The sequence below is a fragment of the Athene noctua genome, chromosome 4 (genome assembly GCF_965140245.1).
Source record: "Athene noctua chromosome 4, bAthNoc1.hap1.1, whole genome shotgun sequence".
Taxonomy (NCBI): Eukaryota; Metazoa; Chordata; class Aves; order Strigiformes; family Strigidae; genus Athene; species Athene noctua.
The window spans coordinates 51,257,774-51,281,480 of NC_134040.1; the positions used below are offsets into that span (position 1 = coordinate 51,257,774).

The following is a 23,707-nucleotide window of genomic DNA, read 5'->3' on the forward strand; positions in this document are numbered from 1 at the left end:
GTGTTTTTCCCTTTACATGTGAAGTGGTTAGATTTAATCCTACCGATCACTGAGGAGAGTGCAGCATAGGGGGAGAACTGGAGCTGACTGGACTTATTAGAGCATTTATCACAAGGGTTTTGGTTTTAAAATGTAAAAATTGTGAAATGTTTTTGTTGCTTGGAGGTTACAGTTGAGAAAGCGAGAGTTGTTGTTGGGGTGAAGTGTGTAACTCTCCTTTGGTGAGAGTCGGGTTGTTGATGTGTGTGTACGTTATTGAACTGGGCCTTTCTGATGATCTGCTCCAGTATGTTTGGCTACATAAGTACCCTTCAGAGAGACCAGTCCTACTTGTTCCAAGCTGCCCGTGACCAAGGACCTTGGACTGCATCTGAGGCTCTGGAGACTGGTTTAGTATAAGAAATGTGTATGGCAGGTATGTCTCGGAGACCTACAAACACTTTATGTAAAAAAGTATGATTGTTCTCATTATGCATACCTATTTTCCTAAAAAGGTGGAGATGAGCTTTTATGGCAGTATAGTGGCAGTAGTAGTGAAGTGATCACCTAATACAGGAGGCAACAGCTTTCCTGCTCTTTAGGTGATTTCTCAGAGCCTGTGGTTTGCCAGCTTTCGACTTGTGCCCCGCACAACCATGCAGAGCTCCAGCCAGCAGTCTCAGGGTTTTGCGGGGCTGGTGGCCTGCCTTGCTTCAGTGTTGTGCACGTGGGAAGGCTGAACATAAAGTGATTAGCATGCCTCTCAGCTCACCAGATCAAAGGCCTCTTGCTGGCAGTCACTGATGGAGAACATCATCCATTATCTTTATGTCTGATCACTTCCTAATCTTGGCACTAACTGTTCTCCCAGTTTCTCTTCTGGATGACAGGGAAGGACCAAAGAAGGAACACGGGTAAAGCAGGGACTGATCTCTGGACCCTGAACTCCAGAGTAGCATCCTGAATGCCTAACCGTCAGTCCTCCTGGAAGTAACATAAGACCTACATTGCTAAGGGAAAGAAAGATCAAGTTTTTCACAATATGTCATTTTTCATTTTTCTCACCTTTGCTTTGCTGTATTTCGTGTATCTGCTCTGGCAGATACCAGGTCTCTCTTTAAAACTGTATCTTTGCATGCACAATTGTGCCCACAGGTAATAGGAAACCAGGGTTTCAAAAGAAAACCTGATCCCATTGCCAGATAATAGCAGTTTCCTAAATAAATGTGTGGTTGCCCTGGGGGTTGAGGTTGTTGCCAGATGCACCTTTTTTTGATTGGTGAGAACAGCAGATGACGCTTCATGGCATATAAGTGCAAGAGAAAACACGGGAGCACAGATAAGCAGAGCAAGCCAGCCATCTGGAAAGAAGAGTTGAGAAGGTGTTAAAGCAACTGCTTGCCATGGCATTTGGAATGCTAATCTATATTTTGCTGAAAGGTAGGTTTGGAGGAGGCTTTTCAATGTTGTAAAATACAAAGCTTTGTTGAACAATAGTTTGCTCTTTCTGAAAGTAGCAGTAGGGGTGGGAAGCATACAAAGACATTGCAAAGCAGAATTACTTTAGCAATTTTAAACCTGTCTGAAATTTTAACTGATAGGGTGTAATTTAGACTCTTTGAAGAGAAGCTACTTAGACTGGTAAATAGGTGTAACATTGTAGTATATTACAGGTATCTGTGTCGTAAACTGTGTAAGATAGTAGAATGGAGAAGAACAAGAGCAGAATGGATATGTATTTTGGAAATTTGCAAACAATTGTTTCCCCACAACCATAATTATGCTGTGGCAAAAGGAAGTTTGAGGCAAGAATGTTTTAAATCAATTGTTATTATACTGCTGCATTGTATAGAATTGTGTTAAGTGGCTACGTGTTTTCTGGATGAAATGGACCTTGAATAGATATACTGAGTTTTTCTGTTACAGTAAGCATCTATTTGCATTACACAGCAATGGGGGCATTGAGTGAAGAGTCAGCTATTACTGTTTCATCCCTCAGCACAGACTTATGGAATAATTGGACAAAAAACCACGCTGAAGGTATTTCTTTTTTGTTCTGTTTCTTTCTATTCATCTGTCACTTAAAACCAAACCAAAACAAAAACCAACAAAAAAACAACCAAACAACCCAAACCCCAAAAGAAAAAAAAAAAAGAAAAAAAACCCAAAAAACCACAAGCCAGCAAAATGTATTAGCTGCTATAATGCTCCTGTTAGGTGGAAACTGGTGAATTTTGTGTGTCGTATTTGTGAGATGAGCTGCTTTCTTCATGAACCTCTCTAAAGGTTCCACTGCCACTTAGCTGGGGTAGGCTTACGTTGACCAGCTAGAGGATCATTTATCCAAATTCAGTTATAATTTTAAGAAGATATTTTAAGACTGATTGGGATAGATGATCTGCATTTCTGATGGCAATTTCTGTTACTTTTAACTAGTGCTTGGTTTCTAGGTGTCTTCAGTGTGAATCTTTATGCTCACAAGTGGGAATGCAGCAAGCATAACTTCAAGTGATGCCTCTCATTACTGTTACTCAGTAGTTTCTTTCTTTGTTGCAGTTTTGCTCTCGGCTATCACAGCTTCCACAACCCTTCTCAGAGTGCTAGCTCTCTCCTTTCTTTTTCTTTTCTGACTGAAATGTGAACTCAAGCTATTTCCCTGCCAACATGAGACCAGAGCGCGGTGTTTATCCTGCAAGCTGCATTTTGATGTTACTTCAGGTGCTAGTGATGTCATTACTTGTGGAGAACTGTGCGATCTGGAACTGAGGTTTTGGCAGGTCAGTAAAGGAGGAAAGGATTTTAACTGTGATACTTATTAATGTCTTTGTACTTTAAAAAGAACATAAACATGCATACAAATCATCTTCTGTTAATTGTAAGTCATCACAAGATGTCTTAAAAGCTTTTTTAGTAGATCATAAGCTTTTTATTTTTCTCATAACAAGTCAAATTGTTCTTTTTTTGTCTCATTTGTCAAAGTGGTACAGTGTTACAGATATATATACATTCATCCATACATATATATGTGGGTTTCATATATATGTAAAATATATATGATATATACACACACATACATGTATGTGAAGTCAAGAAGATGTTGATTTTTGACTTTTGATTTATCAGTACAGCACAGTGGTCTGGTGTGGTACATGATTCTTCCAGAGTTGCGTACAACAAACAGGAATATAATGAAGTAGAAAAATGTTGTGACTTGTTAAGTACCCTGTTTGTATTCTTTGTAGAAAGCAGGAGTTACGGGTCATGTTTTAACAAATAAGAGGCTTATTTACAGGGACACAGCCATGTCTGTAGTTATCCTATGTACCCTTACGCTAGCTGTGGCTGTGCAAGTCAACTACATACAAGTGGTTTTAGTTGAGAGTGTGTTCCCCTCAAAGGCAAAAGCAAGTTCACAAACGTACAAGCACATGTTTACACAGGTAGCTAAAAGTATACTTTGGTGGACCTTTTACAAAGCCACTGAAAAGTTAGATAACTATAGAAAGTTAAGCATTTCCAGAAGATCAAAAAGACATGCTTAAAGAGTCATCAAAGAAACTGGCTGTATCTCTGATGTTTTCTTGTAGCTCCCATTCCCACATAAGTTAAGTTTATATAAAGGTTTATAACCAAGGTATAGTAATATTAGATCCTAAGAAAATTAATTCCTACTTAAGTATCACTGTAGGAACTGGCAGTTTCTTGTGAGATTGCAGTTCCTCTGAGGACTGAGGTGTGGTTTGTGGAAAACCATTAGTTTGTGCTCAGTCCATTTGTATCCTATTTACAAGATCATGTCCTATTTCCTTAATTTATGTTACATAGGCTTTACTTGTCACCAGTGCTGGGGCTGGCTCAGTGATCAGCCAGGTGGGAAGAAGGTAATGGAGAGGGTGCCTGGCTGGGAGCTGACACGGCAGGGATAATGAACTTCTGATGCTATTTGGGCTGAAGGGGAGCCTTTGTAGCAAAATGGGCAGCTACGAGTAGGAAAAGGCTTGGTTTCACTGGGATAAAAATGAGATCACTTCATTGCCATGAACTGCTTCTTCCATGCAGCCTGTAAGGGAGGCCCTGAACCTGGGGCTGACCCCTTCCCTCCCTCCCCTTTCTGACTCTCCTGTTCCTTCCCAACGCACCATACTTGAAGGTTGAGCTGTCGTGGTCTTAGTGGCTGACTCTTTTTGTTGCCAGTCTGTCAGTTTTGGCATGCCCAGGCTTCCAAGTACCTGTAGTTTTGATTTCATGTCAGATCTTGCCAAGTGTATCTGTTTGAATGACTCAGTTGCAGGCAACTGTCAAGTGCTTACACAGCATGCTTTTCTTTCCTCACGTGACATGAAAGGGCACATGGATGTGTTTATTCAACAGCTTATTCAGTATCTAGGTGGATAATACGATATGAATTAGCGTAATGCTCTGGGATGGGTTAGAAAGTCGTTCTTTTTGTTTTCAAGACTCGTCATCCTTTCAGAGCTAATTTGTACTTTTGCAGTGTCAGAATAATTAGCACTTAAAATTTTTGCGTGTACATTTAAGATCTGATCTTGCAACCTACAATGGACAAAGCTCTTGCTCCTGACAACAAGGGAGGAATGTATTGTTCATTTGTCACCTGTGCAGCAAGATGTTTGTCTCCAGCGCTTTCTAGGCAGGCTTCTGCTCTAGCTGACCTTTGTTTCTAATGACAGTACTAACTTTCACAGCACTCCTGGGTACGTGAAACCTCCTCCCCTGTGAAGTGAGGTTTCTTCCAGACATTGGTGGATGGAAGGGTGCCACCTCTCGGCAGTGGTGGGGTAGATGAGGAGGGATGGTCTGGCTGCGTGAATCCATCTGGTGGAATTTTGCATAGAGGTGGCTGGGGATTTCATGCCTCTGGTGTGTAGATTTTTACCTTTTTTTTTTCCCATCTGTATGACAGAGATACATGAAGAAATAAGTGAAATATTAAACCTGTGCAGTAGACATCTTCTCAGGGCCTGGTAGAAGAGTAATTCTTCGGGTGGCAAGAACACACATTAAAGGGTCTTGTTGAGTGGTTATGTCAAGCAGTTTTGTAGTGAATTTTTCAGCCTCCTTTGCACTGAAATGGTGATTCAAAACAGTTTGTGCTGAAGTGTTTGAGGAGAGGCACAGGGGAAGCATGTCCATTGCCTGCTTTCTTAAACTCTTCCCTGCAGTTTTGGTAGCTGGTCTGCAGGTACATTAGACTTAAATAAAAATGGGCTTTTGCAGGTCTCCTGCATCCTGCATCTCCTTGGCATGCTGAGCCCTGCAGCTGTGTTTACCACGTGGTTTGTTTTCTGTTGTGCTTTCCCCAGCAGTGAGCATCATACAGTCCTCCTGTGCAGAAAATGGTATCATCCATCTCATGTCATAAAATCTGTCTTGTGTTCCTGAAATCTGTCATTCTTAAGTTCTTCTTCTCTTCCTTAAATCTGTCCCTCAAAGGCCTGGTCCTGTGCTGACTGTGCTCTCAGCCAACAAGCCTGTCCCCGGAGCTTGTCAGCAGCATTCCCAGAGCCAGCCAGAAAAGAGCCGGAGCCTGATACTAGAACTCGTGTGTAGCCAGTGCCAACTTCTTCCCCTGCAGAGTGTGTGGTTCAAGGCTATGGGTGTGTCTGCCCTACACAGGGCTTTCTATAGCAGAGATACCACTCTGGTTTCAGTGTATGGGGACGACTTAGCAGTGGTAGCATAGAGCTCACTGCGAGGTGATGCTGCATGCAAGTCTGGTCTGCAAGCGGCTTCAGGTACTCCCCTGCTGCATCGTGGTGAGAGATAGGGATAAAGCCTCGGTCTCAGCATATCCTCCAGTCCATATGTATTGTTACTTGAGTGCTAGGCCAAAGGTGTGGATTTGGTTTGTAGTTTCTAAGCATTGTGTTTCTGGCTTTTAAATCTGCCATAATGTGAAGAACAACTTGTGATTTTTTTATTTTTTTTTTCTGTACAAGAGTGAAGAAGATGTCCTTTTCTCAGCCCAAAGAAGTTCATTTGAAAGCAAGACATGTTTTTTCCACATCTATAACCTTTCCTGAGAATGTGTAGTAAACCAACATGTTCTTTCTCAAGCAGACTTGAATTGTTACTTGTTCTCTATATGTCTCCTGATAAGCTGGAAGTCTGATTGCTCTGTCAGGTTTTAGAGGACACTATTTTCAAAGTAGTGTTGTTTGATCTGAATAACACGATAGCATCATAGCTCTTAGGTGTCCAAACCACATGATTCACAACTGAAGTTGTGAACTGCTCTAACATACAGACATAGAGTAGAGCAACTGTTTGCCATCAGTTGTCATCTCTGTGATGAAGCTGCATAAAGGACAAAGAAAAAAATTGCTTAGTTGAGTACACGGGGAATTTCTGCCATTAAATGACTCAAACTGGAATTTGATTGGGAATTTAGGGGGCTGGTGCTGTTACTCCTGAAAAATGTGTTGTGGGATCTCAAGTTCCCTGCAGGACAGCTAGAGGCCTGGTTCCATCAGTATAATGTCTCCAAACCTTGATTCAGCACTTAGTCAGAAAGGAAGGTTTCTGCTTGCTGTACCATTGTTTAGTCACTCTGAACAGACCTTGTCACCTTCCTGCATGATGATATTTTTCTTGTGGTCATAACTGAAAGCTGGTGTTGACACACACTCAGTTAGGAAATCACCTTCAGCCATCACTAAAACAGTGCCCTGAAATAGCAAGACATTGCTTGGACACCCCACCCCACCGGCGATTCCTGTGAGTGGGTAGAGAGACCAGTTCAAACAGATACTTGCTTTGATGGTGAAGCTTTTGAGCTTTCTCTTCACTTGCCGCACTCCTGCTCCTCTGTTCCCAGATTCATGCTGGCCTTTGCACTCCTTCTACACATCAGGGTGCCTGGCTCCTGGGCCCAGGCACTCTCCTATTGTTATGTAACACTGATGCAAGATCCCCAAGAAGAGTTTTGATTCCTACGTTATTCCCATTTGAGCCACCATGCTTGGGAATAAGATAGTTATGTTCTGTGCTTTCAAAGTAGAAGCATGCTTACTGACCTGCATGCATATAATTTTGTGCAAGTTCAGAAACTTCATAGTTGTGGACATGATTTTGCATGGCAAGGCCATCCAGGCAGTCTTGGGTGCTTACAAGCATAATTGAACACTCTGCTAACGTTAGACCGTGGAGAATGGAGGGAGAGAGGGAGCAATCCCACCATTCGCCACTCATAGCTGCAGAGCTGGCAGATGGGAGTATTAGAAATGCTGTAGTTTCTCTTGTGGTGGGGGAAAGAAGGAATTAACCAGTAATTTTAATTCAGACTGGAAAGCATACTGAGAATAATTCAGTGCTCTCATTGTGTCCTAAACCCTGATACTCCTGGGATGATTTTTCTGATTGAATTTCAGGTTGGATAGTGCTGATGTTACCATGGATGAATCTCCCATAATCATTTTTATAGACGCTTTTCAAGAGGAAGTAATACATTTACAGTTTGTTCTTTCTCTAAAGCTATGCTGGAATGTCCCAGAAGCTTGTTCTGCTTAGCAGTGCTTGAATCTGCTCATGAGGCATACAACAGTAAATGCATTTATTAAATGTCTTCTGCTAGCAATGTCTGCTCAACTTGAGTTGTGAAAATACATTCAAATGATTTTTTTTTTCCCAAATATAACGTGACTTTTTTCTCTTTCACAGTAGACTACACAGAGCAGCCAAAGCTCTTGAAACTCATGCAGACCTGTCTTGAAGAACACCACAGCTATTGTATCAATGGGCTCTGTGCTTTCCACAGTGAATTGAGGAAACCCATATGCAAGTAAAGAATAATGCTTTTAAGTATCCTTCTTAGAAAATAACAACAGTAGCATTGTTTCTTTGGTACATGTTATTAATGTAATGTGACTAATTTTTGGCAGAGCATAGATTTCAGGTGCCAGTCAAGTATTTGCAGGCTTAGTTCGGCACAGGTTTGAGTGCTGTGGTGGCTCAGGATTGTTAACGAGGCAGTAGTGCTGTGCTAGTGTAATACTAAGGAAGGGAAAGGGAAAAGTCACAGCTCTGTAGGTCACTGCCACTATGGCATCTCAAATCAGAACTGATGCTGGAGTAAATAGTAGAGGAATAAGTAGATTTTCACAGTGAGCACACTGAAGGGGGCAGGATCTTCCAAGAAGTCAGCTGCAACTCTCTTATTCTGTAACACATCATTCAGGACTACAGTGTCTTTAAAATTTTCTAGGGTCCTTACTGGGCAGCTTTGGCCTTTGGAGACATTATAGCAGCTAAGGATCAGCAGAGCACAGTGCTCTTTGTCCACACCCTCCATGATGAGGATATGTTTAGACTGCATTTGCTGCTGTGACTGCAGTATTTGAGCTCGCTTTAAACTAGATAGACTGGGGCAACTGGTAGTCTTGGTGAAGAGGTTCTGACTGAGCACCAGATCCAGCCCATCCTCATTTAGACTTGTTCTAAATTGTTTAAAACTGATGAAAACTGACGTGTTTCTGAAATAGAAAGCATAAGAAGTTCTGAGTAATGTTTGCTTGGTGTATATTTATTTTGTAGGTGCCTGGCAGGATATAATGGAGAGAGGTGTGAACATTTAACACTAAATTCATATGCACATAATTCTTACGAACGCTACATTGCTGTGGGAATTGGTGTAGGAATACTGACAAGTGGGATACTTGCTATCATCTACTGCTACGTAAGAAAGAGGTATGGGAGATATGCAACCTTCTGATTACATTAATCTGAATTACAGTGGGCAGGAAGAAACAGTATGCAGAGTTTTGAGGGCACTGGGAGTGTGTTCTTGCCTGCTACTGATCTGCGGTGTGATCTTAAAGGAGTTGATGCTGTATGCCTCTGCTTTCCAATCTTCCAGTCGGATCAAATGGTGTGATTGTCTGAAATATGGGTTTCATTGGGGCTGCTTAAATGAGTTAGGCAATTAGATTTAGGTTCTGCTGTGGTTTTAGATTTGTCTGAGTAAGATCATGTGATGTTGTCCATTTTAGATGCAGGAAATTGAAATCACCCTACAAAGTCTGCGTGGGCGAGACGGCGTTGTGAAGATGGGGCATTGGAACACTTACCAATTTGCCTGTAAATGAGAGGAAGTTCTGCTGGGAAGGCCACCCCGCGCCATCTGGCAGGTACCCCAGCCTCGCTGATGAGATGAAATAAAGGGAATGACAGAGCGAGTACATATAAGGAACTTCTGCAGAACTGGCGGGCTCCATTCACTGTTGAAGAAAGACTTCCTCCTTTTTAGTAAAGGTTGCTAGATGAGCAGGTCCGAACAGCTAAGGATACTTGCAGCCCTCTCAATGCTCTCCTGTGTTTGGTATTTGCTGAGGGAAGGACTGGTTGGTTTTAGCTGTTTTCAGTCATTTCATGCCATAGTACAGTGTTCTGCTCTGGTCTTTTCTGTTGTCTTTTTTTCTTTTTTTTTTTTTTCCCTCCCCTTCTTTTTCCTCCTCTGGAGGAAAAGCACAACCTGTCTCACAATGGAGTTGTGTTCTGAACATCATATGCTGACAAGAAACCATTTGGGTTCTGATTTCAGTGTCTGCTGCCTATGTGTGTGGATAAACAGCCCTCTTCCAACGCAGCAGTTATCTTCAGTGTGCTAAGCAAAGTATAGGCTTCTGCTGACCTAAAGGACAAAATCATAAAATGCTTTGGACTGAGGAAAATGGATGGTTCTCAAAAAGCTTACTTGAGCTTAGGAATAGAGAGTAAGCAATTCCTGGAAAATTAGATCATGACACCTCTGGGTATGGCAAGTTTTCAGAAGCAACAGAATTGGACGTTTTCTCAAAATGGATTATTGAGTGTGCTCATGACCAAGAACTCTACTCTTCCCTAACATCATATAGCAGCTCGTCAGATTCACAGAACTTCAGGCAGTACATTACTTTGCTACACCATGATTTCAGCACAAGACTTCAGTTGAAGGAGAAACTGAAATTTTATTATGAAACTTCAGTATAGCTTTGCCCAGGAAACAGACTTTATTTATTCTGTTCTCACATTATGTGCACAATGTGACCACTCAAATAGGAAAGAAATTACTTTAGGAATTTTGTTCCACCCTGGATGAACAGATTTACATATCAGATACTTGGTTTTCTTCATCTTGTCTATGAAGAATTGCAAAGGTAAAAAGATTTTGTTCAAGGAAAAGAGAAGAAAATTGGTTTTGGAGGCCGTGGCACTAACTGTGACTTCTCACTGACAGCTGAGAGTGTTTGCCAGTGCTGATAAGACTGGAGATGGCTCTAAAAGGTTTTCATTTCAGCTGTTGTATGTTGTAGACACATCTGCTATGCTTAGTCATCTACAAGAAAAAGGCAGTTAGGTATTTTGTGATTTTTATGGGATGATACAGGCTCCTACGTTTAGGTGCCCTGCTGAAATGCTCAATTTCTTTGTTACGTGAGTTAATTTTCACAATAGGATGCATGTCATTTGTTGAAAAAACCCTGTGTATTTGTGAGACTACAATGATAATGTTGAAATGTGTCTGAAAGACTGGGCTTTGAAAGGATAAATATACATTTCGCACTCAAGTGGTCTGAAGTTCAGTGGGCTTCTCACACAGAGGCATCCTGGTCAGTAGCTGAGTCAGCTTGGCTCTCTGATGCCAATAAATAAAAAAACATGTCACACACTGGTTGGTTGGAGTCCCTGTGCAACAGCCTGAAGCAAGCAACATGTGCATGCAGAGAAAAGATTGGTGAGGAGCTGGATGGAGATGGACACCAGTCCTTTCCTCTGTGCATTGACATGAGCATTTTGTAAGAGGCACCGAGCTGATTTTCCAACTTTTTCAGCCTTTTTGTTTTCTTTATCTCAAGTTAAATCTTCAGATCTCTGTATTGTTCGCTCATTTCTATTATTCTGACCTTTTCTTAGTATCCAGTGAGAGACAACTTCTGCTTTTCACAATTTTCAAGTCAGCTTTCAGTAGCTGCCCTAATATTTTGTTGCATGTATAGAGTGAGAGTGCAATTAGATGTGAATTACAATCTGCGAATCTGCACATTAACATACAAAAACCACCCTTCACCCCTAGCACACACTGGACAGACTGAACGGAAACACCTATTAGAAACATGCATGTTGTCGGGGAAACACAGGTGAGAGATCTTTCTTGTTGATCTCAGAGACGATTTTAGAGCTAGATGAGCCAAAGGATGAAAAGCCTCAAAGTTTTTGTCATGAGTGAATTTCCTTCTCTGCAGTGAGTAGTCTCTTCCTGCATGCACATGGGGAATGTTGCATTCACTTCTAGAGGACCAGCCCTTCTGCATCACAGAGGCTGTGTCTTGGAGCAGACACGCACAGCAGCACAACTTGTGCAGGGTGTACATGCAGTTGTTAAAGGAGTTCTAAGGGCAGAAGTTTGAACAACTGAACTTTCACTTGTCCAAAGAAAGCTGTTGGAGGGAGATGGGTTTTGTTTGGTTTTAACCATTTGCATGTCCTCTTACTGACGTTTTTGACACCTTTTACATACCAGTGGCCAAGCAGGTGCCTTGCAGGGTATGCAAGTGCTTCCTCAAAAGTATTTACTCATTGCAGTGAAACACTCTGTACCTGTAGAAACGCACATTGTCTTCCTTTTTTTTGATGTAGGTTAAACATAATGAGAAAAGAAGGTTTATTGCAAGGCTATGATTTATCAGGAGACTAAATCATGAAATTCTTTTTCTAGTTTGCTTTCTGGTCCAAGGTAGATTTGGAAGGACTGCCAGTGAAAGCTTGCTGGGATTTTTCTGCTAGTGGAAGAAAAGCTCAAGAGTGAAACACCAGATGAGTCTGTGCATGCAAGATGAAACTTTGTGTAAGGACAGAAAGAGAATAAAATGGAAAGACAAAGCTGGGAAGAAGGAAGGAAAAGGAGGTCTTTGCTTTAATTTAGTTTTCCAAATGGCATTGAGGTTTCCAGAAATGGGTTCCTCACCACCTGGGTTCTGTACACCCTTTGTGCTGAAGCACAACCTTGGAGCAGGCTACCAGCTTCTTAGACAGCAAAGGCTGGTGGCACCAACACAGATGACGGCTTTCTCCATTAGTCTGCAGTGTTTACAGGCTGTACCCCATGTGGGAGAAGAGTGTTGTTACTGCAGTTTTAAGGGATTTCATCAGCCCCAAGCTGTGTTTGAGCTATCACTGCATGAATGAATCACTCTGCTGTTTGATGCAGTACCTGGCTGAGGAAGTCTACGTCGCCTCAGATTGCTTCGTGGAGTCAGCTGTGCTGAGCCCTGCCTTGATAAGTGACAGATGCTACTGGGCTAGTATGGTGTGTTGCTGCTTACGGTGCTGAATTTCCTGCAGAACTGGCCTGTCAGAGGATCAGGATCATCTTTCCTAGCTCATTTATCAGGCTCAGACTCCTTCTGTAATGGCATAATTAACAGAGTCATAAGCTTCTGCTTCCTATTAGCTGCACATGCCAAAAACTAATTTCAAGAGGAGACCCTGTGTTTGTGTGACTTTTAGGCCATTCTCCATCAGCTTTGTTGGGACACCAGCTCAGTAGGGCCAAGAGAGAGACATTAAAGACTAGGACCTTTCCAAAGGACAGAGCACTTGCCCTGTGGATGGTCCTGGCTGCAGGAATCACACTGGCTTTTCCTGCAGCACATCTGTCAAGCCTAGTTGCCCTTAAGCCACCCAGCCCTCTGCTTGCTTCACTAGCATCTGCAGTCACCATGCAGTTGTATGTTGTTGCTAATGATTGACTGTGACTTGAATACCTCCCCTGAATTCAGCACCCATTTTCTATTGAAGTGTGTGGGTGGCCTGCAGTTCACCTGATCCCAGCAAGGTCTATTTAAAATGGCAAGTGGCAAGCCTGTGGAAAAGATGACTGTCCTTTCAAAATACTGCTTTTAATCTTGGAAGTGTAAGGAAGTGTATTGATGGCTAATGTTTGGAGCAGGCAGAGTCCATGTCCTGCCACTGTTGATTAACAGCAGTGCCCATGATTGCACACGGCTGATTCAGCAATCTGAGCTGCAGGGGCACAGCAGCAGCCAGGCCACTGGCCCATCTAGTCCAAAAGCCAGCCAGCAACTGCAGACAGTGCCAGAGGCTCCTGAAGAAGGTCTTGGAGGTCTGGTGGCAGGCAAGTAGGTAGGAGAGAGTTTTCCCTCAAAGAAGGTTTTCTCTTATTCTCAGTAATCCCGAATATGTTTTGTGTGATAACACAGCAGAGTTTCTTGTCCTTCCCACTTAACATGGCAACACAGCTTCTTCTAGTGCATATTAAAAGCAAAAAAGTGATTTGTGCTTATGTGGCTAGCACAAGGCTAACTAGCATATGGCATAAGTACTGGGTTGTGTCCTAAGAACTAGCTGTGAAACTGGTTACTTGCTAGTGACTTTGGATTTTATGCAAAAAAAAACCCCAAAAGATCAAACAAAACAAACAAAAAATCAACCCCCCAAAAATTATGTGGCTCAGCAAAACTGTATAGCTTTGTCATTCTTTACACCCATTAAAGGTTTTATTTAATTTCTGGTCCATGAAATACACTGTAGTTGGGAAAGCATCCTGCAAAGAGAAGGCTAATTGGGCAAAATAACTGATTTGATAACAGAATAGCTTGCATGACCCCTGAAGCTTGCAGTCCTTAATGGATTTGTCTTCAGAGCATCCCTGTGAAGCAAGGCAGTGCTTTGGGGATGGTGCGCTGTGGAGAACTAAGACAGGGAGGGATTAAAGTCATGTGAAGGAGAGGCAACAAACTTTACAAACCTGCTACTAGTGCTGTAGCTGATAGATCATTCTTCTGCTCCTTTGAGTTCTAAGAAATGGTTCTCCAGTAGACTGATAACACACAAACAGTATTGAGAGAGGTCAGTCTTGGTAAAATGAAAGTTTGATGGCAAACAGCAAGAGTTTAATTTTGAATGTTCATTTCTATATCTTGTATGACATGAGTACAATTTTGTGTGTGTTTTAACTTCTGGAGCTATTCAGAAGTATCATGACAAAATATGTTTGAAATAAGACAATTTCCATGATACAGATAAATAATCTGAAGGCTGTATTCAGTCAAGTCCAGACCATCGTAGGTAGGGCCTTTAATAGCCCTGCTTATTTCTGTAGCTACTGGCATGGAACCAAACAGCTTCATGGCAGTGGTGTAGCTTGCTCCAGCCTCTAGGGGGGAAAGAAAAAAAAAAAAAAAAAAAAAAAAAAAAAAAGCATGAAAAACACGGAGTGGGGAAAAACTCACTGGTTATTGCTTGCATTTGAGAGTGTCACTTCGGTGGCCTGAAGGTGAGCAACTTGACCTGCCGACTGAGCGACTGAGAGCGCTGTCTGCAGAGCTCCGCGCTCTGTGGTGTCCCTGCGCTGCAGAGCTCTGATGGCATCTGCAGTGATGTGTGGCTGCTCATACAGGTCATGTCGTTAGCCTTGCTCTGAAGAGGGAAACGCCTGTAGAGGGCCCTATCGTACCATAAATCCAAGAAATCATTCGGGACTCCTTCTTTACGACCTAGTTAACAAACAAACAAAAAGTGCAGGTACTTATTAAAAGCTCAGTGTAAGTAGTCATTAATTATCATGACAGCAATAAAATCTTGTATTATGACTAGATTTTGGGCTGCTCCTACTCTCCCTGAATTGAATGGGAGCAAGAGCAGGCTTTGTAAGAAGCAGCTCTTAGCAAGCTGAAGGAGGTGTCACAGCACAGCCTACGCCACTGATGCGTGCAGAAGAAGAAAATGTTTATTGTGCTATTGCTCGGAGCACTGTCACGCCAGGCCCCTTTTGCTGGTGGCTGCACAGATGGGAAGAGCACACTTTCACCTCGCTGCTGGAGTTAGAAGCTGGGGCACAGACTAGTTTTGGATGAGGGGAGTTTGACTCTGTATGTAAGCCCATTGCCTATGTGGGCAAGTAGACTCCTAAATGAGAAGTTAGATAACTGCAGGGAGAAGAGGTGAATCCATCTTTTTTAGGAGGCCAGATGAAATGATACAAGAGGAGATAGAGGCACAGAAAAGAGCAAGTTGCATGAAGCTGGAGATTGGCATTAGACCCTGGGCTTTTGGCCTATACCAGGAACTAGGGGACTGCTTTTCTTCTGTTTGCAAACCAACATTTTGCCTTTATATTTAAGGGAAACAGCAGAGGCCTGAGGCCTGGAAAGAGAGCCAAATTGCTGTTTGCTGGATTTGGCAGATATCTTGTTAGTGGAAGAATAGAAATTGGTAGCACCTAAGTCTAATCTTTTTGTTGGGGGCCCCACCTTGCCGGGGCTTCAAAGTGATGTGTTCACATAGAAAAGGAAGTAAAAATGTAAGCACTAAGACACACACAAAAATAAGAATAGTACTCAGAAGACTTCTGTCATGGAGTTTTCCATGTATCTGATTTTTAAAGATCATAAAGAACATAGAGGCTGTCATGTAGCTGGTCCAAACTGATTGTTGGTTTGATTGAATTTATTTTTTTTTTTAATATAAACATAAAAACCACCCGTGATACAAAATTTCATAGACAAATTAGGGTAAAATCTGTTTTAAATGCTCATTCTCTGGAGCAGTTCAAGATGAGAGCTGAACTTGGCAGTCAAGGCATGTCTTGCGTAGCCATTTTGGGGGAGTTTGTGATGGTTTGGGGGGGTTTTGCCATATTGTAGCTCTGGGCTCAGTTTTCCAGCTCATAAAAAGGTCAGTTATCCAAATGCGAAGTGTTGATTCCATGTCTAACATTGAGTCACTTAAACACTAATTTTTAATGAAAACTTCATGTTGAATTTATCTGGTGAATGTTAGCAAACAAGTTTCCTTGTAAAGATTCCCTAGTGATGTTTCTTTTTAACAGTATTTTTAATAAGCAAAAATTATCCTTTAATAGGCAAAAATACAGTTCACTGTACTTTGAATACCTGATATTCAAATGTCAATCTGTGTTTCCCAATCATGACTGACCAGAATGCAGCATGGCAGCATTGCTGTTGGCTGATGAGAGACAGGCTGATGGAGAGCCAGCCTGAGGTGGCCAGCATGGGAAAGTGTCCCAGTCTGTGAGCCTGGAGCTGAGTGCCCGTACCTGCTGCCTCAGACCTGAATTGCTCCTGGAAGCCCACTCTGTGTAGTAGCTGCTGCTGTTTGCAAATTGGTCTGCCATCACCTTCAGCTTCCCAAGGCAAGGAGCCACATTATGATGCAGTGACAGGAGTGTTAGAGCTTTGTCACTGTCACTCTGTGAAATGTTATGCTCTTTGCTTTTTTTTGATCATTGTTTGGGTTTTTTTGTTTGTTGGGAGAGTGGGAAATGCAAGAACCCTTTCTCTGTCTTCTGTGTTTAAGACTGGTGTGCAAAGATGCCTTTATATCTCCATCTGACACATAGCATAACCAGGGTTGAGACATGGAAGGAGAGGGCTGTGCTTTGCAAGAGTGTCTGACTAACTCAGGCAAAGCTAATTTGTTTGACATCATTTCTATATGTAAGACAAAGTCTGTTTGTGTCCCATTGTTATGGCAAATCCCATGATGAACTGCATTTTATTGACTTCTGCCAGCTGTTTGACAGAGCCTGGCAGCAGTTTTGAATATGAGCGTTGTTCCAGGAAGCTGTCTTAATAGATATTAATTCAGAATTTAAAGGTTGCAGGGCAACAGATCAGCCTCACAGGTAGCTGTGACAGCTTTACGTAACAGGGAGGACCTGGGCACTTCAGCGCATCCATGCTTTGCGAGCAGCCACCCATGGGCTGAAGCAGGCTGAGATGAGTCAGTGGTAAGCAGGGACAGCGAGGGGGGACCTCAAGTTACAGGCCATGCCGTGTAGCCATAACATGCAGTGTTTGGCTAGGAGTTTTGTGCCTTTTCCCCTCTTTTCAAGGCTGCAGTGTCACATGTTCCTCTGTGTTTATTGGAGGGATGCTGTTCAGGAAGAGAAACACAAGGAGGCCCCCCAAGAGGCCTTAGTTTCTGTGTTTGTGATTTTTAGAAGCTCTTAGCATCTAAAGCGTTGGTTTCTTTAGGTGCAAGACTTGGACTTCGACAGCTTAATCTGCTTTCTGTGTCTAGCAGTGCAAGCACTGAAGCTTGGTAAGCTGGGATTTGTCATCGTTGTCAATGTGGGCAGGGCAGGAAGAGGAGCTGCTGGCAAGGATGGGAAGGCAGATGCTGCATGTGGACTTCTGAATGGGACGCTGTGTCTGACCTGTCCAGAGGAACAGGACTTAGGTACATGTTGGTCCCAATCTTGGCTGCTTTCAACAAATGCAGCTTTACTGATGTTAGCAGTGTTGGTATTGATCTGTGAGTGCTGAGGATTTCCATTGCAATGGATAATGCGGGTCCTGAAGAATAGCCAGCCTGTCTTTATACTATCATTTTTCTTACCCAGCAAGGGAGATAATTGGATGCACAATTCCCATTTGATAAGGCTGTGGGGCCTCGTCTTTCTGTTCAACTTGAGATTAATCCTGGATCCACACATAAGAGCAAATCCTCTGATACCTGATGGCTGTAACAGAGTGATGACTGTAAAAACCTTCAGATAGTAGTTTCCGCTAATTTCTATTGCTGCCTTATTCTCAGGGTGGTGGTGAGGTGCAAAAACATGAATTTCAAGGTAAGTGTGAACAAGAAGACAAAGGCAAGTTGAGTGTGGTGAAAGGCCCTTTGCTTAATGAACCGGTAAAATCAGTCACTTCCAAGGTGATCCTGCAAAACAAGTCAGAAGAAGTAGGATAGAGTATTACAGAGCAAAACCAAGTTCAAGACCCATAACTACATTTGGGGAGAGATGACTAGTTCAAAGAATGGCAAAGTAAGATCTGTGGAAAGTCACAGGAGATACATGCCTCACTGCAGTGCCCTCTGGTTCAGCTTTGTTTCAGCTTCCTGCTTAGGCTTTTACATCCAAACCGCTCGTCATAGCCCCTGTGCAAGCATGAGCATGTGCACCTCGGCTTACATAGCCTAAAACAATAGCACTTAACTTTCTCTACCAGATGTGTGGACCCCTGTTAAGTGAACACAGGTGCCAGCAGTAGAGCTGGCTTTGGTAGTTGTGTTGCAAACCCCTTTCCAGTAGTCCACGGGCTGGTGGTGTAAAGGATCTGACTGAACAAAGGCACATGCAATTTTGCTCTAGGCGCCAAGCAGGCAGAAAGTTAGCCCTGTGTGCTCTCATAATTGGGTATCACTTGCATGAGCTCCTGTGTGTGTACAACAGCTAGAGGTGTTTTCTCATTTTCCACCTATAAGTAATTTTATAGTTCTAACTGCCCATGTATGACTTCTGTGGTGTCTGCTGCCACTCAGAGCAGTACCCTTTCTAGCTGTCAGCATTTGCTGGAGTGAACAGGCAGACTGAAAAGCAGGCAGAACTCCTGAGTAGCTGAAAGATGGGAAATTCCCTTGCCCTTTCCCCTTGCCTTAATACTTCTCTTGACATTTTTGGTGGCATGTTCACGACTTCTCATGTGTGAATACATTTGAAAGTTCTCCTCCCTCAGGCACTTCTCAGCCATCTTCTGAATTCCTTCTTCCATCACTAACTACTTTTTTCATCAAGATTACAGGATCAAAAAAATGTTCTCTATGGGCTAGGTGCTCCCCTGTGCATGAAAAATGTCTGCAGGAGCCAAGAAACACTAAGAGTTTCTTCCTGATTGTTCCCAAGAAGAATGGGGAGTGACGCAGGCAAAGAGCATGACCTTACACCAACACACACACTCTCTGAGGCCTGCACAGAAATGGCCATGACCTCAGTGAAGCAATAAGGAGTTTGGGAGCAGTCAGACCGAGTTGTGTGGCCCCTTGCATTCCTCTCTGACCCATTCCTTCTGGTCCAGGGCTGAGCTGCACCCCGCTGAGAAGAAACTGCAAGGTCTCATGAAGTTGGGAGAAAAATGGAGCCTGCTGTCCTTGCTTTCCTCTTCTGTTACTCAGGCATGTTTGCGCCAGTTTGACCTCCTCAATTCTTTTAGGCAGAGGGAAGATACGCCTGTGTGGGGTACCACTGTAAACTTGTCCAATGCCCTCTTGTAATTCAGGTGCTATATTCAAACTGGAGCCTTTAAAGTGGTATTTAAGGTGATTCCAAGTAGGGTTAGTTTGACCGCTTTTTAAACCATTAAATATTTGGGAAATGTAGCAACTGAGTGCCTTCAGTGAAGGTTTTTCAAGAGAATTAATCATAAAGTAGGGATCTGTGATTTTCCCGATTAACTCCAAGCCCTGCTGCAGGCTATAGTAAAACATCTGTTGACTTCAGTGGATGCACAGTTAGGCCACTTGCACCATCTGGATCGTTGGGTATTTAGGCATATCTGTTTTTTGAGAACCATGGAATTCTTAAAAGTTCTCATTTGTTTGTGTTGTTTTCTTTAGTAAGAAGTACCACGATATATAAGAGCAAGGTAAGAGATACAAGCCAACGTGCTGTTCAGTAACAGTAACTCCTAAATGCAAGTGAGCTTTGAATATTACTATAAAGCTGAAAAAAACCTGGATGGAGGAGAAAATTTGGGGACAATTAACTATATATGAGCACAGTTTAGATACAAAAATGCCCAGGATTTCCGCTCTATCTGCTTCATTAGGCTTTGGAGCAGGCCGCAAGTGGCTTGTGGTTCCTGTGACTCAGAAGAATCTGGGGGTGTCCATCATCTTTGGGGCCCTGCCTCTCCTGTTCATGCAGATGAAATTGTAGCAGATTTAACATCGTTGATTTTGAGCAGTGACTTTTGAAGAAACACCAGACAGTGGGAATTAGACTTTGTGTATTTTCATAGGATTTTTATATCAGCCATCCATCCATTCTTCATGCCTACCATGGATCTTCTGGAGACTGTGTGCAGGAGACTGTGTGCATTATCCATAATTTAAGTGAATTAAAGTGAGTGTACTTCTCTCCTTCAATACAAATAGTTGTATCTATTTGTATTGAAAGAAAACATGACACATATGAGCCAAATTCCCTTTGTCTTCAGAACATTTGAATACATTTGTTTAATAATGTGCATTGCTCTGTTATTTGCCCATTCTTTCTTCAGCAGTCTAGCTGTGTGCTGCCACACACAGAGTTTCTGTTATACCAAATGGTATTTTCAGTGATCAGTGTCTGACATGGAAATATATAGTCAAATGTTGACAAAGGTGTCCTGTGTGTATTATAGAAAATCTCTGACTTGAATGTGCATACCATTCCTTGTGCTGATGCAGAGCTGAGGCTCTGACTTAGATTTCAGGTGTTCTGGTAATGTTGAACAGCAAGTTTGTCTTTTATTTCTCATAAAAATAATCTTAGTTAATCTAGAACTCAGGTTCATGTAGATCAGTACACGTAGTAAACATCCCATTATCCTTGAAAGAACTTGGTTAGGAAAAAAAACCCAAACAACCAAACCCAAAACCCAGCAATGTGGGGGAGAGTTGGATCCCATGTGTCCAGGGCCATGTCCCTCCTGAGCAACATATGAGTGTTTGGAGCAGGGGGCTCTGCTGTGGCACAGTGGCAGATCTGTATGCAAAAAGATGCAGATCAGGGCCTGCATGATCTTTGTATTCCACACAAAATCTTTAGTTCAGTCCTTTCCACATGTTAAATTCCCCTAAAGTTTATATGGTCCTGTGCAGAACGCAAAAATCATAATTAATATAAATATAAAATTACATCCATATGATTTAATGCAAAAGAAGTCTAAGCAAAGGCTTCCATGTATCATGAGGACTTAGGTGGTACAAAAGAAGCTTGCATGTGCTTCAAGAGGCCTGTTATTTCAGAAGCCTGAGCACAAACATGGCTCCATCTCAAACTGTAGACCTTCTAAGTCTCCTGTCTATTTTGTAAAGCAACAAGCTACCTGGGTACAAGACATGAGCTAAAAGTTTATTTCACCTGTTCTAAGGGTGAGGAAGCAGCAAATGCAAAAAAAGCGTGGGGTGATTCACTGAGACCACTGTGCATGGGATCTGACATGTCCCAGCTTGCAGGGACATGTCAGGAGGCCAAAGGGACAAAGTAGTCATCACATTTGAATATAATGACCTGACAGTTTTGCCACTCTTAAATCTCTCTCCTTGGTCTGCTTTAAATTTTCATTCTCTAGCAGCATGGATCAGGGCTGTAACATCAAGAAAAGGAGTCTGGGAGGCAGCCAGTGCTACTCCTCCTCACCATCCATGGAGGAAGCGTTCTGTGAAAAGGGCAGTAGTCTGGATTCTGGGAGATGCAGGTACAGGGCTCTGCCTCCACACACGCATTCGGTATGTTGCAGATGCTGTGTGTGCCTCGATGCTACCATCAGAGAAGTATCAAAATAGCTACAGAGGTGCCACAGGGATAGAAGTATTACAGACTGTAAAGGTTTCCCGTAGGTCCTGGGGTATGGTAAACCAATACACTTAGTCTTTAAGTAACATTTTGCAACTGCAGGTTGAAAACCAGTCTTGCCCTCATCACACACTGTGGGGGAAGCAGGCAGCATTTCAGCAACCAGCTGAAATTATATGGAGACTCCCCTGGCCTGTCACACTGCAGAGAAAGTGAAGGCTTCTCTGTCTCTTCTGCTGCTGCTTGCCTCCTTCAGCCCTGCCATCCATAAACAACTGGGGGGAGTTTCGGGTGTTACTAATCTTAATAAAGAGGTTTTAGGAATGTTTTGCCTCTCTGGAGCTTTCATAACATATACTAATAGAGGCTTTTGGCAAGAGCGGTAAAGCAAATTGCTCCCACCCTCTCTTAGCATGCGGTAAGCAGTGTCTATCCCAGCAGCCACGTGACTGAAAGTCTGAATGCAGCGCAGCACCTGGTAAACTGGGAATGCCCTTGTGAAACACCCAGGCCTCTGTGTCCAGCACAGAAGCGCCAGCCTCTGCCCTCCCACGCTTACTTTGCCGTCATCTCTGCCAACTCGGGCAGTTCTCGCGAGCCGCTTATTTTTGAACTGATGGGGAATGTTCTGTCATTGGGGTTGCACACCCTTGCACCATGGTTGCCTCTAAGCCTTAATTTCCTTTGCTTTTGAGGGCTTGCATCAGACTTTCAGGCACTATTGAACAGAGACATTTGTGTTTATCTGCCTACCTGGTAAGGGAAAGGTAAGCAATTTTTATGCTTTAAATGCCTCTCATATCTCCCCAAGGGCATTTAGTTATCTCATTCCTTAGCTGTAGATACACTTGTAGTGGGTGTAAGTTACAGTTTCCTCCTGCTTTATCTGCAAAGCAATCTGAAGCCCAGCTGAGTTCATAGTGCAATACACAGTGATTTACCTTAGAACAAGTAGCGTCAGGACTTCACACCACTGCCTTTTCTTCATTGTTTTAAATTAAAGAAAAAGTTTATGATCGTATCATTTACAGCGAACACCTTTTTCAGATGCGCCTGTGTTCAGGTGGTGCGAGTGATGGGTTAGAGGTGTGAAAAACAGGCCCAACATTTCCCACTTGTGGTGGCAGCAGGAATGACAGCAGAGCGGTCTGTGCCCCCACCTCGGTACAGCCAAGGCAGCTGTTGCAGCCAGAGCACAGGCTGCTCTGAGTGGCTCAGAGTATGTCAGGAGCAGTCTCTCCTGCCCTCCCGTTCCTTTTACCCAAGTGACTGGCCTAGGAGGAGAGGAGAAGAAAATGGGGTCCTGTCTAAGATGGTTTTGGTGACACTGGCCCCACTGAGGTTATTCTGGGAATTGGACTGAAATGAGACGTGTTCTTGTTTTTTCTTGCTTGTGACACATCATATGACTCATGTCCTTTTTACCAAAGTCTGGGGGAAGTGTGTGTGCAGGGAGGAGATGTAGAATGGGAAGGTCATGAAACATAGTAAAGCTTATCTCGGTCTCCCTGGAGTTTTGTGCAGGATGAACATGACTTGCAAGTCTAGTGCCTTTTTTGATATAGACTGAGGATTGTTGGTAAGAAAAATCATTGCAAGACCACCAGGTGCCAGTGTACATTTTGTGCCAGACAATCTTGGCTTTATGTGCTGCTGTTCTGCCCAGTTGCTGTTCAGGATTGTGATCAGACAAAGAAGCAAACAAGGGTGATGGCTGTAGAGCATTGGAACTGATCAGTGGGAGAGGATGGAAGAGTGCTGGTGACAGAGAAGATGTGGTGGGAGATGAGCTATACAGCATCCAACTGGAAGCAAGGAGAAGAGAAAGGCTGGGGTTTAGAGTGGGCCCAGCTAGCAGCCAACAAGGATTGCTACATAGCACTACGGGAATGGGACTGCTCTGCAGAAGAAGAGCCCACAAGGCTGGAGAGTACCATACAGCCACAATTCAGGGGCAGAGACATAGCTAAGGGGCTGTTGTGGCCCTTCGAAAGAGGCCAGGATAGTAAACTCTCTCCTCTTCACCTTTAGAACTATCTTCAGCGAGGACAGTAAACTGGCCTGGCTCAGACAGACAGCATTTACTGCAGTGCATGGCTTGCCTGAGTATCAGTGTGTGAGAGATAGCATCTTGGATGGGAGGCCTTACATGTCTTCTGGTCAAGGGTATGACAGAGATAGGAATGTGGGAGCTGGGGGAAACCAGCTTGATGCACAGAGGCATCAACACAGAGAAGCATTGCTTGATGCAGAGGGGAACAGTGTTCGGATCTGTGTAATGTGCAGACCCCAGAGGTTTGGTAAGAAATGGCTCTTAACTTTAAAGGGCACCAGGTACCTGAGACAAGATCTCTTTTAGATGCAACATGTTTGGAGACAACAACAATACACATTCTTACGAGGACT

At 43.1% G+C, this 23,707-nt stretch overlaps 2 protein-coding genes across 2 annotated transcripts in view; both read left to right on the top strand.

Annotated features, from left to right (window-relative positions):
• MTHFD2L (methylenetetrahydrofolate dehydrogenase (NADP+ dependent) 2 like) overlaps positions 1 to 23,707 on the top strand; it is an 81,016-nt gene that overhangs the window by 39,369 nt on the left and 17,940 nt on the right. The window lies entirely within an intron of this gene.
• EPGN (epithelial mitogen) lies at positions 760 to 11,028 on the top strand. Its single transcript, XM_074905349.1, has 5 exons — positions 760 to 1,419; positions 1,930 to 2,019; positions 7,660 to 7,780; positions 8,533 to 8,685; positions 8,988 to 11,028. Exons 1-5 carry the CDS (start codon positions 1,383 to 1,385, stop codon positions 9,040 to 9,042), a joined length of 456 nt encoding a protein of 151 aa, XP_074761450.1. The 5' UTR covers positions 760 to 1,382; the 3' UTR covers positions 9,043 to 11,028.